At 49.3% G+C, this 18061-nt stretch overlaps 1 protein-coding gene across 1 annotated transcript; it reads right to left on the bottom strand.

Moving 5' to 3' along the window:
• Nucleotides 1–558: 558 nt before the first annotated feature.
• Nucleotides 559–17558, bottom strand: UAP1L1 (UDP-N-acetylglucosamine pyrophosphorylase 1 like 1). Its single transcript, XM_075717097.1, has 9 exons — nt 17282–17558; nt 9223–9427; nt 8151–8326; nt 6864–7036; nt 5852–6045; nt 4870–5010; nt 3073–3258; nt 2227–2293; nt 559–665 (listed from the first exon to the last, which is right to left on the bottom strand). The coding sequence occupies exons 1-9, from the start codon at nt 17556–17558 to the stop codon at nt 579–581; spliced, it is 1506 nt and encodes a 501-aa protein (XP_075573212.1). The 3' UTR covers nt 559–578.
• Nucleotides 17559–18061: the final 503 nt, after the last annotated feature.

Here is an 18061-nt window from a genome sequence, read left to right on the forward strand (position 1 = left end):
ACAGCAGACTCCTCTGTATGGTCTGGTTAGAGGATGCAATTGCTGAATTGGATCTTCTAGCCAGCAAAGGGTTAGGGAAAAGACAGATCAAACTGATTCTTCAGCTGTGCACACAATTTAAAAACAAAACCAAAAAAAAAATCCCAACCCCACCAGCACAAACAAGATACTTAACAAGGCACTGAAGAGATTTAATCTTCCTGAATGTAAACCTGATTTACTGGGCCTTGACTGGCTCTTTTACATATTCGTATGCACAGCAAATAAGAAATATAAAATCTGTTTGGTACCCAGAAGGTACCAAAGGAATCTTTGGTACCAAGGAATCTTCATTCACATCCAAGTCTACAAAACAGACTGAGGCAAAAGTCATAGCCTTCAAAGTTACCAAAGAGAACTGGTGAGCACGCACGTATGTGTAAACACAACTGCTGCAAGGATTTGGCATTGATCCGATACGGCAAAGCAATTTTTTTTATAATGCACTTCATACTGACATTTGAGTGATGTCAGTTTGTATAATGGATCTGACAGACAGATATCTGATATGATATGAGGGGGAAAGGCCTCCCTCCTCTTCAAGAATTTCCTAGCATTTCCCCTGTGTTTTCATTGAGTACAAAGGGAGAAGGGAAGTCTTTGTTCTTCATGTACACCTCCAGACCCTGAGAACATGTGAAAACAGTACTGTTAGGTCGTAAATGCATCAGACCGGTTACCTGCACTATTTTTAAGTCTATGTAAAGTCCTCAAAGAATAACTGACTACCCAAAGTTAAAACATCATGGGAAGGACAAACAACAGCAACAGTTTCCCCAGTGACAGAGATGGAAAGCGCTTCAGCCCCAAGCCTGGGGTTCATGAAGGAGAAGCACTGATGAACCATAAAACAATGGACCTCAGAAACAAGCTTCCTGGGGAGAGGCAGGCATGGGAAGGTGTGTCCTTAGCTCATATTAGAATAATCCTAGCAAAGAAAAGTCAACTTAAATTGCCTTGTTTTCATTTTGTTCTTACAATGTATTGGTTGCAATGAGTTCGCTACCTGCACGTGGAAACCTAGCGAAGATGTAAAGTTTTATGAACACCCTTCCCCACAGTGCCCACGTATCCTCCTGCAATCCATTATTTCTCACCCTCTGTCCAACACAGGTGTCCTGGTTTCGGCTGGGATAGAGTTAATTTTCTTCCTAGTAGCAGGCATAGTGCTGTGTTTTGGATTTAGTAGGAGAAGAATGTTGATAACATGCTGATGTTTCTAGTTGTTGCTGAGTACTGCTTATGCTAGTCAAGGACTTTTCAGCTTCCCATGCTCTGCCAGGTACACAAGAAACTGGGAGGGGGTACAGCCAGAATAGTTGAGCCAAACTGACCAAAGGGCTATTCCATACCATATGACGTCATGCTCAGTATGTAAACTGGAGGGGGTTGGCCGGGGAGCTGTGATCACTGCTCAGGAACTGTCTGGGTATCAGTTGGCAGGTGGTGAGCAATTGCATTGTGCATCACTTGCTTTGTATATTATTATTGTTATTATCATTATTATATTGTTATTATTATCATTACTATTTTACCTTATTTCAATTATTAAACTGTTCTTATCTCAACCCAGGAGTGTTTCTCACTCTTACTCCTCCGATTCTCCTCCCCATCCCATCAGGGTAGGGGGAGTGAGCAAGCGGCTGCGTGGTGCTTAGTTGCTGGCTGGGGCTAAACCACGACAACAGGGAAGCTCCTCTTCCCACTACTAAATGGAAGCAGCTTTCCCAGGACCAATTATTTTCAGAGGGACAAACTTGAGAAATCTGTTCTAAAATGTGGCTTCTCTAAAGCCAATGCACATACCACACTTCTCACTTAGTGTTCACTCACTGTGGGAGACAGGCACAAATTAGTATACAACCAAATGCACTGACCCCATGGATTTTGTAATTTGAATATTCTGCACTTTTCATTCAGAAGATCTCAAAGTACTTCTGAATCTTAATGAAACTGTGCAGCCTCATTGCAAATCTCATTTTACAGATTGCTAAAACTGAGAGCGAACAAACTGCTGAAGAGTAAACCACAGTGGAACCACGAATGTAACACAGAGCCGAGGTCTTAGTTCCCTTGATCTTACCATTTCTCAGCAAGCCCAGGCTGAAGAAATCCCCTGTGTTTGGAAGGAAATCAGATGCATACCTGCACACTCTTAAAAATACCTCCATAGATAATTATTCTCACCTCTCCAAAGTAAGACACTAAGGGAGAAATCTCACACACAGCCGGAGGATCTTCAGTTCCTGAGAGACTGGAGAAGAGAACACAGGATTAACTTCTTGCTATACTTAAAAAAGTGTATCTTCTTTGGAAGATCATCAAGAATAGGATAACCAGAAGTGTAAGACATGTTATATTCACCTACACCAGACATTATTCGAACACAAAGTGTGAAAATAAAAGGGAATTAGCAGGTCCCAAATATTTCTCATAAAAACAAGAACATCACTTTTACAGAGGTGCTTTTCAAGTAAAATGAACAGCTTGTGGATTTATTAAACTATGAGCTGATGAAGTAATAGCCCCACGGAGTAAAAGCAGCTTCCTATCCACCATGATGCAGGAAGTATCTGAATTGGTAATTGCCATAATAGCTGATCCTTAAGCCCACCTGAGAATCTTTCTGGCCTTTAAGCACTGGGACCATATTCAGAAAAGCTGGTGAGGACTACAAATTACAATTCCTTGGGCTGGCTAAATTCAGAATGATGGAAAAGGTTGCCCCTGCCTAACGAGTTGCTCTAGGAGGAGTCAACTCATGACCCCAAGGGCAGGAATCTCTGCCAGAGATAAAGCCCAGAGCACTGTGCATTACTGTCTAGAGCACTCACAACCCTTAATGGGGCAGGAGCTGTAATAGACATTACTGTGCATGTTCAGAAAAGACCAGATGAATGAAAATCATGCTGAGTCACCCTGTGATCATACTAATGCCTGGTTTTGTAGAGCACAGTACATGCCATTAGCTAGCAGACACAGTTGAGCAGCCACAGGTAGAGAAGCTGCAGAGAAGGTCACAGAGGTTCATACCTGAGTTTCTCCGGTATCCTGCAACCATTTTCATCCAGAAATCTGGCCCCAGCCTTGAGAGCCCAGCGGTAATGCTGGGCCAGGAGAGCTTGCCGAGCAGTGGTAGGAGTGTCTTTGTCAGCTGCATCTGCATTTTTTAGTGGTGAGAACTCCTCTTCTCTCAAAACTTCAAATGCTACAAAATTCCTACCACCAAAGGGGAGAAAACAATGATAATAAAAAACAAAGCTAGCCAGCAGCCCTGTTGATGCAACAACAACTGTCATGGGGAAAAGCTCATATATATTTTAGGTAGCAGCGATGTATGCAACCTGGGGCAGTCAAGCTAAGGAAAGCCCCCATCCCATCTGAAGAGCAAAGAAGTACCAGGGCTGTATGATGGAAAAAACACAAGAAGGCCAGTCTCTTTGGGAATATAACAGCAGCCTCACAACCTCCAGAGCTATGCACAGGTGAGAAGAAAAGCAACTGTTCTGCAAAGATCTGACAGAAACCTCTCCAGGCACTAGGAAGCTTGTGGACAAAAAGTCTCAGCTAAGAGCACAGCAGGATGGAGAGAGCAGCAAGGCCTGAAGTTCAGACACAGAGCCAAGCTGTGCAGCTCACTTCACAGCACCACACCCCTGCTCCAAGAAATGGCCACTCCATTTGGGAGTCTGTAGGCTCCCAAGGATCAACCGAGGACACCAGTTCCCAGGGATGAATAAGCAATATGGGAGGATTCACAGTTGAATGTTAAGTACAGCTGTTTATCAGAAATAGGAATGCAAATTAAAAAATCCCACAGCACCATCTGTGCATTTCTGCATTTCACGTGTGAAGAGCAGCCACCAAGCTGGCTTTGCAGTATTATTAAAAAAGCACAAGGAATCACTGCTTGCAAATGAGTCCTTTCAAAGCTCAGAACTTGGCACTGTTTCCATCACACTGTTTTTGCCTTTGGTATGATATTTCTTTACTGAATGCACATCAGGAAACAGAGACCAGTTCAAACCTTGAGCTCTCTATCCTAAAGTAAATCCTCTAAAAAGAAAAATACTATCCCCAAACAAAGATAATTCAGTTTGCCTGAGGTCTCTTTTTGCCATTTATTTAAGCCTAAAACAGAATATTTACTGCTCAATTCGAGACCTCGGAAAATAGGTTTTATAAGAACACTTATGCTAAATTCCTAAGTTATTAAAAACCCACATTTGCTAAACACAAAGTACCCCTGACTGCGCTAACACTATGGCACAGCACTTTCAGCTATGTTTTAGAGCTTGGCAAGTCAACACTGACAGTTGCCACAGCAACAGTAACTTGGCCCCACAGTGCTTAAACAACCTGTTTTCCAAGCACAAAGGGTGTGAGCTGAGCCCTGGCGTAACACACACCAAAAACATAACCAGAGCTGCAGTTGCCATGGAAGCCACAATCCTGAAAGACCAAATTTTTGCGAGTCTGAATACTCCAACATGGGCTTGTATTAACATTGGCTTTGTGCTCGATTTCCTTTTTTTTTCCTCTTTCGTTCACAGGACTGGCAGAGGCCGGGCCAGCCAACGCATCCTCAGTGGAATGAACAGTTCTGGGAGCATGGTCAGAGCAAACCTGGCTGCTGCTGAGCACCCTGTGACTGCACCTCTCAGACCCTTTGGCATTACTGTTGTGTTGGAGTTTGGTGTAGATCCAACAGCCTTTCTAACAAGCCACCCACAAACCACATGCTCCCTGGCAAGGCCTGTTACAACCTATAGTCATTCAAACAAACATTGAGAAAGGGAGGAAAAAAATAAAATCATGTCTGCCACTAACTTAGAGAACTGGAACACATCAAACACAAACTTCTCCAGCTTAATCCCGTTCGGTTTTAACGGTTTTACCAGATTTCCCTCCTCGTCAATGTAGGGCACCTTCTTTATGGCTACGTGATGCCTCAGCTGCGGCTCATATTTCCTGCAAAAGGAGAAGAAACAAGTTCATTTACTTCATGCCCACTTAGGAAAAAGTAGTATGCTTCTGGGAAGCAGATGGCTTATTACTGCTCTGGGTCATCTCTCAACTGTTGTGGGTGTTGCTCTCTCCAAATTGATCCCAGTCACATCCAGAAAACAGTTCACTGAGCAGAGCAGCCAGGCCAACGGCACTCCCTGTACCAGCGGGACATGACAGGGTAAAGCAAGAGGAGAGGGAGGACCTAGCGTCGAGCTGAAACTGCAGGCAGAGATTAAAAAAAGGTAACCCAAACTGTTATCTGACCGGGATGACAACGGAGTAGAGCAGATCCCTCACACAAGGGTGGATCAAGCTCTTCAGGAAGGTCATACAGCTGCTCACTGAATGCCCAGCATCAACATCCCCATCTCCCAACACCAAAGTGCAGAGTCCCTCCCCCAGCTTCACCCTCTCCCCCAACCTCTGCTGTCCCAAGGGATGGCATGGGTGACGTTCCCATTTAAAATCCTCAGCGTGGGGCTATATCACTGACCACATCACTGACCGCACTGCAGCCCATGTGGCTGCTCACCCTTGCAGGCCCCAGAAGGTCATGCACTGGTGTATCTCAGTCAATTTAGCTACAGCAAAGCATGGAAGCTCTTCATTGGGTAAAGGCCTGAAGAGCATGCTGGGGCTGTCAGAAAGTGACACAGATGTTTTGAACTGTTTGGAGGAGAGAGGAGGTGAAGAGCAGAGCAGGAGGTACCCATAAATGAAATTACAGAGTGGGAAATGGGAACTCCCACTTTTGGAAGCATTTCTGGCTCCACAGCTGTCTAGCAGGTCTGCTGGAACTTACTGGGCCACTGTCTCCAGGAACTCAACTGTGAAGAAATGGTTGCAGATATTGCCAGTGCTGTACATTAGTCCCCCATCGGGGCTTTGCTGCTGCGCAGTCTCCAGGCTGATCTCACTGTACTCCACCACCTGGTAGACCCCATCCACACAGCACACCACCCCAACAGGCTCTGTGGGGTAGGCCTTCTCCACCACCTGCAGCCACAGGACAGAGGGCTATGACAAGGAGGAAGAAAATCCCAGCACTACGCCAACTCCCACGTACAAACGATCTACAGACTGTTGCACACTGATCCTCCAGCACCGGGTGTACGGGAATAGGCTGGAGGCACATTTTCCCCAGCAACTGGGCATAAAACCTAGTACTCAACCACTTAATTCCACAGTTGCTCAGAAGACAAACCAGTTAAAAGAAATCAACATACTGTGGGGTACTTCTCTTATCAAGGACTGGGACCTGGCAGCATTTAAATAAAAAATGTTTGCACCTATTAGCGTTCAGTTTCCTGTCTGCATGAACAGTGTTAATGATTAAAGTAATATAAATCTCTCCTCAGGCACCTGCTGCTTTAGGGTGACAAAACCAGGCTGGTTTGGCTTTCCCCATCTTCCACAGTGGGGCATAAGGAACACCTCTATTATTAAAGGTGCATTTCTAAAACACAACCCAGTCCAATATGGCTTCTAGATAGTCCAAGTGCCTTTGTAGAAAGGGGAGGGCATAAAGGGGAAACAATTCTAGTTTGTAGTTTCCTGTGCAGTTACAGTCCCTGCTCTAATTGAAGTTTATTTTTCACAGTACTCTGGGAAGAGGGGAGGAGGACACCCACAGGTAGGGATTCTGAATGCAACACAGGTAGCAAGCAGCTCCTCTAAATCTGCTTGGAGCAAGCCACGTTGGACAGAGGTCTGAATACCCTGGTTCATCTAAGCTCACCCTAGTCAGCAGCTTCCAAGCGTAATCAGACCTTAACTCTTCATGGGGAAATGGCCCAGCATTAACACCACCTCACCTTTGCACCACAATCTGCCCCTTTGGAAACACAGAAGCCTATGAAGACTGGATCTGCCATTTTCACAAGGATATTGTCCACACAGTATACATGGACATACTGGATTCCACGCTGCTTCATATCATCCAAGATCTTATTATCCACCAAAGCACGGTATAAGCCACCATTGCCATCTATAATGCAAGAGAAAAAAGAGAAAGCCCTGGTTAATTATTTTTGTTTGCATTTTTTTTGTGGCTAATAGAGCAAAAGCTGAAAGTCCTGAACAAACTTTCTTTAGCAGCAAAGCAGGGAATGCTTTCTAGCCAATAGTCAGTGCTACCAGATTTTATTTCCAGCTCTGCCACACAGTTCAGGCAAGCCTGTTCCCCTCCACACCCCAGCTCCCTCAGCAGCAGGGTGGGACCGTGGGGACCAGCCTCACAGAGAAGCGTTACAAGACTTTATGAAGCCTTGTAAGACCCTCAGAGGGAAAACTCTAAATGGCAAAACATTAGGCAGAGGGTGGGGAAAGCCTGTTACATTTCTTCTCTTCCAGTGCAGAGCAAAAGCATATTTAAAACTCAGCCTGGAGAAAAAGACTAAACAGAGAATAAGATTTATTTAGATTTATTTTATCTTCCCCCCACAACTTCCCAATGCCTTTTTAAAGGTTTGAACTGCAGCTGCACGAAAGACACCTGCATGTTTGTTCATCATAGATCACCTTTTCACGGTTCCTCCTTTGACACCCCTGTCAGCTCAGGAAAACCACTCTGCAGCTGCAAAACCACAACACTGCAACATGGCCCCAACCAGGCTGCCTTCACCGAGGCTCTTGCCGTGTCCAGGTTAAGAGGAGAACTTTACTAGGTGAGACATTGCAATCATTTTGGAAAGAGTTAATCTTCTTGCTGCTTTTTTACTCATTTCCAGCTATCAGCCTTAAACAGGAGCCTGACTCCCAACAGCTTCACCCCTGGGAGGCAGCACTCCAGGGACCTCACACACAGCCCTGCTGATGCATGTTGTTCCTAACCTGCAGCTGCCCCACTCCTAATCCTGCCAGTACTCCCAGGCTTTGATATAAACCATGTGCTGTGGGCAAATCTCCAGCAAGAACTAAACAGAGATTGCTACACTCTTGATTACCAGCCTGAAACATTTAACTGAACCCTCCCACACTAATCAGAAGCATTAACATTGACCTCCAAAGACTGCTCCGTGTGCCAAGGCTGCCTGATGGCTAGTAGCAATTATCAACACATACTATATTACTGTACCATGTAAGGGTGAACAGCAGGGTACCTGGAGCCATAGCAATTTTCCCCTTCTCCTCCAAGATGGCCTTCCCATCAAAGGTGACAGCAGGCAGCATCCTCTGTTCAAACATGACCACATTGGATCTATCCAGGTTGAAGTAGTCATGTTCTACAAAGAACTGCTCTGTTGGCCCCAGCGTGAACTCACTTGTCATGATGTACCTGGATAGGAATGGGTGCTGAGCAGTGAGCAAGAAAAGCACAAGCAAAAGACAAAACTACAAATGGAACACAAAAGGGAGGAAACCCAAGAGCATTAAATGAGAGACATTACAGCATCCTGCGGTACACACTCTTCCCAAACCCTGTCTCAGTCCAGGCAGTGGTTTCGTAAAGGTATCTCTTCAGAGTCTAATGAAGAACACTCAGCAGAACACATTCGCAGAACCGTGCCACAGAGCCTTCCTCTCTCTCACCCACCACATCCCATAGGTAATTCATATTTTTCACATTGCACAGAGCTAGTCTCTTTTGAAGCCTGGAGGCTTTTGAAAGCTAGGAGCAGCCAGGAGAGACAGCAGCCAGCTGTAAACAACACCAGGACGTGGCCTGAAAATGGAGCATGACAAGCATTTACTGCTGCGAGGGGAAGACGGTTTTTTTGCTGCGGCAGAAATTGTGGGCAAGCGGAGGCGGAGGGTCTTGGAAGGTGAGCTCTAGGTGATCTCTCCCTCCATGCAGGAATCTGAGAAAGCACAGCACAAATGGATGAAATCTCTTGCAAAGGATCTGAAACAAGCACTGAAAAGTGCTGTTTATAACGTTGCTCAGGGACTGTGCTGGAAAAGACAGCACGGTACAGCAGTTAGGGTAGTGGTCAGTGATTCAAGGGCAGTGCTCGGTCCCTCAGGTCTCACGGTCCCTCAGACACGGACCCGCCACTTCCCATCCCTGCGCACCCTCCCCCAGCTGCTGGCACCGCAAATCCTGCTGACAAAAGGCTCTCTCCTGATGCGTCTCTGTACGGCACCCAGAAAAGCGCTTCTAGGAAGACAATGTAGGCAAGACTGCAACACAAAGACCCCTGCACAGTAGGTCAGTGGCTCCAAGTCACCTACCAGGCGATGGCACACTTGCAGTGGTGTCTCTGGCCAGCGAGCTGCTCCACTTTGTGGATTCTTTCTGCTTGGATCTGATACAAGGTCTTGCCACTGGGCAACCCCACATTGTACATGCCCTTGGGATAGCTCACTCCCAGGCGAGTTCCTTGTCCTCCAGCCAGGAGCAGCACTGCCACCTTGTTCTGTGAGATCTGATGCAAACCTGAACATGAGAAAGAAGCCCAAGGGAACATAAGTATCACAAAAGCAATCAACACCTGTGCTCTTCTCCTGAGCCTTTCTGCAGAGCTCAGGCAGCAGCCAGAAGCTGCCACTTCAATGCCCACTGCTGGCAGTTCAGAGAGAAATATATACACAATACTAAAAAGTTCATTTCACCTCTTTGATGCAGCAGCTTCCTCACCTAAAGCAGCAGATGGTGTAACAACAGGAAACAGCCATGAATTGCAGCTTAGGAGGTTCAAACTGGACATTAGGATAAAAACTCTTTACTAGGAAGGTGGTGCAGCACTGGAAAAGATATCCAGAAAGGCAGATGTCCTTCCCTTGAGGTTTTCAAGGCTTACTTTGATAAAGCCATAGCTGACCTGACCTAGGGCTGGGTACAGTCCTGTTCCAAATAGGGTTTGGACTAGAGATCCCCAGAGGTCCCTTATCACCAAGATTTCTACATCCCAAAGAAGCAAAGTCTCGTCATCTCCAGTAAAGCACAGCTGTTTCTGGAATCTGCTTTAATCAACTATCTGTACTTGTGCTTCCGCTGCTGTTTGGCTGCAGTCAGGACTAATAACACAGCCAAGCCTGCAGAAGCCACAACTCCCACAATCTAATTAAAAAAAATATCACTTCTCCTGACAAACCAGGAAAGTCCAGAACTTGGGGAAGAACAAGACAACATAATAAACACCCAGCTCATTCACAGCCTTTGTTCCCTGCCTTCTCTCAAGCCAGCATCACAGTAATGACTGACAACCATGAGAAAGAATTTTCCTTAGGGAACACTTTCTGCTCCTCCAGGAATGCAGTGAGCTCTGGAACAGCCCAGGTCAAAAGCCACAGCTCTGCTGCTGTACAGTAGCTATCAGAGCCTTTTGCAACCTAATGCAAGAAGTCTACCGCACATCACCAAGCCTGCCACTGCTCCCTGCGGTCCAGGACAGCCTGTGCTTCACCCCAATCTCCAAGGAGAAGACAAACACCCAACTTTTAACCACATCTGGGACTAAAAAATTCCTGCCTTGGACCGAAAGACACAGGGACCAAGGATACTGAATTAGAAGAAAAACAGGATTGTTTTTATGCTCATCTTTAAATACCTGGCTGTTTAAATGAGCAATAGAGGGAAAATACCAAATGTTGCTCTAACAACCTGGCTTGGTTTTAATTCTGTTCAAAAATCTAGCTTTCAGCAATAAAAACAGACGTAAGTCACCCATGACATTGTGGTAATGCTATTGACCTCCCCATGCTTAGAAGTTTCAGTCCCACCACAGCAGTAACACCATGTTTCTGCTTAAATATACCCTTTCCAAAAAGGCCAGTAATGCCTGCTCAGGCACACCCAAGGAAGCCGGTTATGCAGCCCTACCACTGCTTTGCTGCAGAGTGAGCCTTTGATCTCACAGGACCACAGAACTGTTGGTTGGAAGCCACCTCTGGAGATCTGCAGTCCACCCTCCCACTCCAAGTGGGATTAGGAGAGCTCTCTAGAGGGAAACCTGTGCTGAAGGTGGAAGTCTTGGGATTTCGAAGTTTCGGGAGGTCCTTGGATAGAGGCGGAAGCTTGAATGGGTTTCAACTTAAAATTTAAAAGCCACAGACAATAGCACTGGGTGAGCTGTATGGCGATACAAATAAAATAAGGATAATTTTATGCAACAAACCATAAGCCATTGGCTCCTTTGCATCTTTACTGAACTTCCCATTGCAAAACACTTAAAGCACAGAGCAGGGGGTCTGAAGTATTAGATACAGCACTATTACTTGCTCTGGTCCTCAGCACATGGTTTGCTGCCACGTGCTCAGCAGGCTCTTTGCCAGCTCACAGCACCATTGTGAGAGAAGGGAAGGACTCGAGTGAAGGGCCACAGGAGCATGGCTCCAGGCCTCCCAGTGCCCTGGCTCAGGTGGTGGCTGTCCCCCCAACCAGGACCTGGTGCAGAGGCAGCAAACTCACACAGGGTGGAAGCGTGCAGGTCAGACCTGCACTCTGCACACAAGCCTGGCTCGCTGCAGCCACACAGCCCTGGGGAACACAAACCTGGGTAAAACCTTCTTTCCTACTACCCCACTCTCCCTTCCCTTCTCTCTGCTCCCCACACAGACACAGAGATTCAGCAAACTGACAGCCAGCTCACCACACGGCTAGCTGGGGGTGCTCAGCTCCCAGCTGGCCCCCAAGTCCATATCCCCGCCAGGACCAGCGCCACCATTGCTTCTGCTTGCACCCATGCCTTGCAGCAATGGCCACAGGATGAAGCAGGGAGGAATTACAGGCCAGTGAAGGGGTCAGCAGCAATGACAAAATTACCAGGGGGGAGAGGAAGGGAAAGTGATTGCAGTTAGAAACCAAAGCCAAACTCTTCAGTTCTGGTCACTCTGTTGTGGCAGCCACCCCCTGTCCTGGAACAGGGCAGGGAAAGGACAGTCACAGCTGTAGCTGAAGCAGTGAGTGCTACCATGAGCAACAACATAGTTGCACAGATCCTGGCCATTCCCTTGCCCCGCTTTATCCCAGGAAAAGGAATAACAACTGTCATGGTCCTGCTGAGCTCAACCAGCGTGGGGAGCTGATTCACTGCTGTGCAAGGAAACGCCTCTTGCTTGGCCAATCTATCCCTGAGCTTAATCTTGGCCTCTCCATGGTAACGATAAGCCTCTCATAAAGCAGGATAAATAGCAGTGTCTGAGCAAAGAAAGGCCCTTGGCCATGAACACTGGTGAGAGTGTACTTGCTGTCATTCCACAGCCAAGAGCAACACTGGATGAGTCACTCTCCAGTGATTCCCAACCACATTTAAAACACACAGCAGATGGACATGGACCCGGAGACCTGGCAATGGGAAGGGCTCTGAATGTCACCATGCCACAGCCACCCAGGGCTGAACGAGTACCACCAGACAGCAGCACAAGACCACCACATGCAGCTGTGCAGGGCTAGCAAGCCCAGTGAGTACATCCTACTGGGCAGAGGAGCTAAGACGGATATGTGTCACCATCCAGTTGGCTCCAGCTACTTGCTCTTCAGGATGCAAGCAAATAACCAGCTTATTCACAGCTGCACCAGTTGTGTCACACCAGTGCCCCACAACACCAGCTAGGAGGATCACAAGGGCAGCAGCGAGAAAGGAAACACACAAGCTTCCTCTGGCATCAAGAAGACAAGCAGTCCCCCAAGAAAGCAAACCTGAAGCTCTCTAAAGATCTGAACAACCTTGGACTGAAGTTGAAGGCTAAGGTACGTGGTTAGTAAAATCAAAGTACCCAACCACATCCCACTCAGGACCACTCCAGGTAAGGATGCTGCATGGATAACATCAACCAGACAGAGCGAGGCACTGAGTCACAGAGCAGCTGCAGCACATTCATTGCCTACCTCCAGCAACTGCCTCCATCGACACAGCACTCCCCCGTGCTCCAAAGCCAAGTACTCATTAGTGCTCATCCTTATCTAAGCCTTGCCTTACTGCAGGGCTGGGGCAGATAGTGCTTCTCCTCTTGGCCTCACATACGTGAGCAGGGCAGCACCGTACCAGCACCGTACCAGGTTGGTGGGCTCCTTCCACCAAACCTGATCCAAAACGTCCCAGTGGAAAAAGAAAAATTAAGGGAGGGAAGAATTTGGGGGGGTGGGGAAGATCTAAAAAAGTTCCCCTGTGGGACACTTCCAAACTGTTCTGTTTCAAATGGGCAATAAAAACATTTTTAAAAACCTAAATAATCTAGAACTGAAACTGCTTGAGCTAAAGTATTTCACATTGATTTAAAACAAAGTGTCTGAGGTCTGAACTCAGCATTTGCTGGTCTCAGTTGCTGCAGCACAGAGGTGCTGCTTTGGTGTGCGACTGACATTCATCCACCAGTGGACCAAGTCGGGTGCTCACCCTGCTCCATCCCCTCCATGGCATCATCAGGCTTGCACCAACACGCACACTCTGGTCCTGACGCGATGGACCACATCCCACTGATCTCAAATTAGAGGTTTATGCACAGCAATAGACTGTGACCAATGAGCATCACTCACATGAACACTGTATCAGAAAAGACTGCAAAGTTCCATTTGTCATGCAGCATCCAGCACAAGTGGCTGCAATCCTTGGCCACGACTCAAGGGTGCCAGGGCTGGTGTCATCCCACTGAAACAGGGATGTCCCAGAGGAGACGGCAGTTCTCAGAAGTTTTCCATACAGTGACAAGAGGATGGGATCTGCCCAAGTGTGATTTGGCATCTCACACCCACCTCCTGGAGGGGCCTCTCACTGTGGGGACCGAAACCTCAACCTAAGCAGGATGAGTCTGAGGCCAAAGCAATACCACTGATAACATCAATTGTGTCATTCTCTTTTTCTCTTCCCAAACTCCAGCAGACTGATGGGGCCATATTCCTGGGAGAGGGCTGACCATGGCATACAGGAACAACCCAGCAAGGGGACTCTCCTTCCTATCATTTATGGCATTCCCAGTATTTACGGTGCAACCCTACAACTACCAGAGTTTTGCCAAGTTTCTGACCTTAGGTCGCCATGAAAACAAATATCCAAGAAAATTTAAGTAGGTCTGCTCTGATTTCCCAACTGTAAGACTACTGATATTCACAGCTTCATAACAACTTCATAACAAGTTCATAACAACTGATTCATCTTGCTGCACATTCCTGCAGTAAATGGAAATATTTATCCCTCTTAAAAAAACATCCACCTTATTTTCTGCAGCATATGAAATACGAACAGCTCAACCAAACAAAAAAGGGAAGATGTGTTGGCTGTTAGATACCCACCAATGCTGCAATGTCTTATTCTGCATAGAAAGTAAAAAACAAAAATAGGTTTTGCAGGAAGAACAGATCGATCTTGCAAGAACAGACTGAATTCTCCTGCTGAACAGGCACTTCAGGCCAAATACAACAGCAGTCAGCAAGAGAAGAATAAAGCAAAAAGATCAAAATCCTTAATTCTGCAGAGGAGTCAGATAACCAGAATGGCTCAGCAAACTCTCTGACGAAATGGGAGCTGCGCTGTGGCCCATGCCCAAGATTTAGATTTCATTAGTACAACATTTACAGAATGTAAAAGCGTCTGTGCTTAATTTATACCATCATCCCCAAGGCTGCCTAGAAAATGTGATCACTTAATGTTTGTGTTTAAGATCTGAAAGCAAATCTGACCAGGCTAAGTTTTATCATCTCAGAGACAATAACAATGATACATATATTTTTTTTAACTATTAAAAAATATCTCCAGTGTTCCCAAGACTAAGTTTGAGTTGCCTAGTTCTTTTAACCATCATTTTTTTATCACAAAAAAGGGGTAAGGGATAGGAGGAGACATCGTTTCAAGCTGTTCAGTCTTTGTTTGCAGAGGATGCGCTGCAGGTGGGAGCTGCTGGGAACTCAGACACCCGTGGACAGAGCACAGACAAGCTCAGCTCAGGGGTGACCCTGACCCCACAGCCAAGGGCTGTAGCAGCTGTGCAGCCTCAGGGACATCAAGCAGTGGGTTGGCACTACTCACTCTGCTCTCATCCAGCTCAACACCACAAGCAGCTCACTGGAAACAAGAGCCTTTCGGAGCCTGCACCCCCTCAGGGACCCATAATCCTCACAAAGCCTGTGCTGACGACACCAGCTCCACTGGGAAATGCCATGCAGGGGCACAGGGACACTCCTGGGGATGAGGCCACGTCTGCAGGGACACATGGCACACCAGCACTGCCCAGGTTCAGTGGCACAAAGTCTCGTTCCTGATGGTCTTTGGTTTTCTTTCCCGGAGGAGGGCAGATTCTCATCTCCAGCATTAAACTGGATCATAAAAACAAACCAAAGGGAAACAGAAGAACCATATCCCCCTCTCCTGGCAGAAATCAAGAAACACTGCCTGCAGCACTCATGTGGCTCGGGGCCATCCCGACTTCAGGGCCAGGTGACTTGTGTGCAGTGGTCCCAAACACACCAGACCTTCTGGACTCCTGCAAGCATTGTTCGCAGCAAGTGAGGCCAGCCCCACACAGATTGACTTCCCTTCCCTGCTGCAGACAGTGGCACAAGGCAGATATGCCAGCTCCTCGCTGACCTGGCAGGGCAGAAGACAAAGGACCCAGTTTGGGAAAATTGTTAATTTAACTGTGTGGCCCTGACATAGACCCACCTGTCTCTAGGATTCATGGGTTCCCTTCCTCCTCACCGCAACACCCTCAAGCAAGAGGCAGCGACCACAATCCACGTGGGTCCCCTACCAACCTCCATCAGTTACGTCTGGGCATCTACCGCTGTGTTGGCCAGGCACTGACACCCTCCTCTGCTTGGCTAGAGATGTGAGCACAGCTGGTGGAAACCCCAGCTAGACCAAGCACATGTGGCCCCTGGGTTACCAGAGTTTGCTCCTGATCCCTCCACCACTACTCAGCCCCATCAGCGGAGTCTGACGGGGCAGAAAAGCTGCTCTGCCCTGTGACCCTGCCACTTCTATTTTTGCTTTTGTTTGGAAATTTTTACTCCCCTGCCCACCCATCCCCACCTCTTTGCTGGCAGGTTTGAGTCAAGGCTGTGCAGACACTTAGCACAATTTAGGCAAGTGTCTCTCTGACCACAGCTGGTTTTTTTCTGGCTTCCTTTTTTAATTATGATTATCTTTTAACAATACCGTTATATTTTATAAAGAAGAAGAGACACATCTGAACCTTTGTAAATAAATGAAATAGTGTGCACTTAGAAAAAAGGACAGGATGTCCGTGTAAGACATATGTGCTGAGGAGGGAGCACAGCACCACACCCAGCCACCGCCTCCCCCATCACCCCCATCTTTCACATGCCCACAGGGTGACCAGAGAAAGCCACCAACATCTACTGGGTTCAAAATAAACATGGATACGGGGCTTTCCTGGGATTTTTCCACACCACCCATCCGCTCTGCTCCCAGATCCCATCTCCCTCCTGCACTGCACGTGCCACAGCCCGGATGGGGCTCCACGCCAGCCCCCACGCTAGCACAAGACCTGTCTTTGCATCTGTAAGCAGTCTGCGAGACCACCCGTGTGCCCTGATGAAGCTCCCTATTTCAGCAGCAATGCAAACCCTCTGCTCCCACCCTCCCCAGGGATTTCACCTCCACCTGTGAGGCATGGCGTTATCCTGTGAGCTGCCAACCTCATGCTCTCCAGCCTCAGCCACTGTGTTTAAAAGCTAAGAGTGAAAATTCAATGTCTCAGCTCCTGCCGTGCACCAGGCATCTGGCTGCCTGTGTTCAGGGCCCAGTGGTACAGCTGTAACCCCAAATCTCTCCCCACCCTGCCTGCCTCACTGTCACCCTTGGCTCCTGCTCACCGCCCCCCTGCCTGACACCAACCCCCCGACAAAACACATCCAGCTGTGCAGGCTGCTGGATGACACCCCAAAGGTGCTACCGCAGGACACCGCTCTCTGCCCCAGGGATGCCGCCAGGAACAGCCCTGTCTCCAGACCGGCCAAGGTTCTGCAGGATGCCGCAGGGATGGATGTGCTCCCGAGCTGCCCACGCCTCACACCAGGGCAGGGGCCAGGCCCAGGGCCAGATCCAGCCAGCCGAGCCCATTCCCGCCAGCGCCAGGCCGCACTCTGTCCGGTTTAAGACAGCCCCGGCTAGTTTTTAGCAAAAGCCTCAATATTTTTGGCACCGAGTCGCGGGAGGGCCGCGCTGGGGAACACGCCGGGAGCGGCCGGCGGCACTGGGACAGGGACGCGCCTGTGCCCCCAGCCCTCACCCCGGCCGCCCTGCGGAAGGACGAAGGCCGGAGGGGCGCACCAAGGGCCAGAGCCCCAGACCCCCGCCCCGGGACGGGACAGGCGGCCCCGCGCCCCGCTCACCTTCCGACTCCCAGCGCTCCAGCGCGCCGGGGCCGCTGCGGCGAACGCTGCCCAGCAGCCGGGCGGGGAGCGGCTCCATCCGGCCGTCCAGGCGCTCCGGCGGCCCCCGCTGGCGGGCCCCGGCCGCCGCCGCCAGCCGACAGTGCTCGCCCAGGCCCGGCGGCAGCGCCGCCAGCAGCGCCCCGCGCTGCGCCGGGCCCAGCTCGGCCCAGAAGCGCAGCAGGTGGCTCTGCCCGCACCGCGCCAGCCGCGCCCGCACCTCCTCGGGCGGCCCCATGGCGCCGCGCCCGCCGCCCTCTGCCCGCCGGCGGGACCGGGCGGGGCGGGGCCAGACCCGAGGGGCGGGGCACCAGCCGAACGGGGCGGGGCAGGGGCGGGATAGGGCGGGGCCGGGGCGGGGCATGGACTGGGAAGGGCGGGGGCATGAAATGGGGGCACCGCCTCCTGGAGCAGCTTCCCCGCGCGTCGCGGGTGCGGGGCCGGGCGGCGGCCGCAGCGAGTCCTGCGGGCCCCGGGCCGCAGCGTGCCCCTTGCTCGGCCCTGCGCTCCCGCCCGGGCAACCTGTGCTTCCCAAGTACGGCTCCTTCCTCGGGCTCGCGGTACCCTGCCGTCCTCCCCCACCGTGGGGGTCCTGCCCGGTGCTTGCCCTTTGCCCTGCCCTGCGAGGCAGGCTGCCTTCGGCCAGCGCAGTGTTTCCCCCATGGCCGAATTCACAGCGAGGGGTCCTTTCTGCAGTGGGCTGTGCCAGCTGATGCGAGATGTTGTTTGGCTGCTGGGATG

This window comes from Pelecanus crispus, chromosome 9 (assembly GCF_030463565.1).
Source record: "Pelecanus crispus isolate bPelCri1 chromosome 9, bPelCri1.pri, whole genome shotgun sequence".
In the NCBI taxonomy this organism is placed as follows: Eukaryota; Metazoa; Chordata; class Aves; order Pelecaniformes; family Pelecanidae; genus Pelecanus; species Pelecanus crispus.

Excerpts from the sequence above, each read along its gene's own strand:
- UAP1L1 (XM_075717097.1), bottom strand. The coding sequence starts at position 17,558 with ATGGGGCCGCCCGAGGAGGTGCGGGCGCGGCTGGCGCGGTGCGGGCAG. Across the intron at positions 7,037-8,150 it reads GAAAATTGCTATGGCTCCAG|ATGGCAATGGTGGCTTATAC; the intron begins GTACCCTGCTGT and ends CTTGCATTATAG. Across the intron at positions 666-2,226 it reads TAGTGTCTTACTTTGGAGAG|GGTCTGGAGGTGTACATGAA; the intron begins GTGAGAATAATT and ends ACATGTTCTCAG.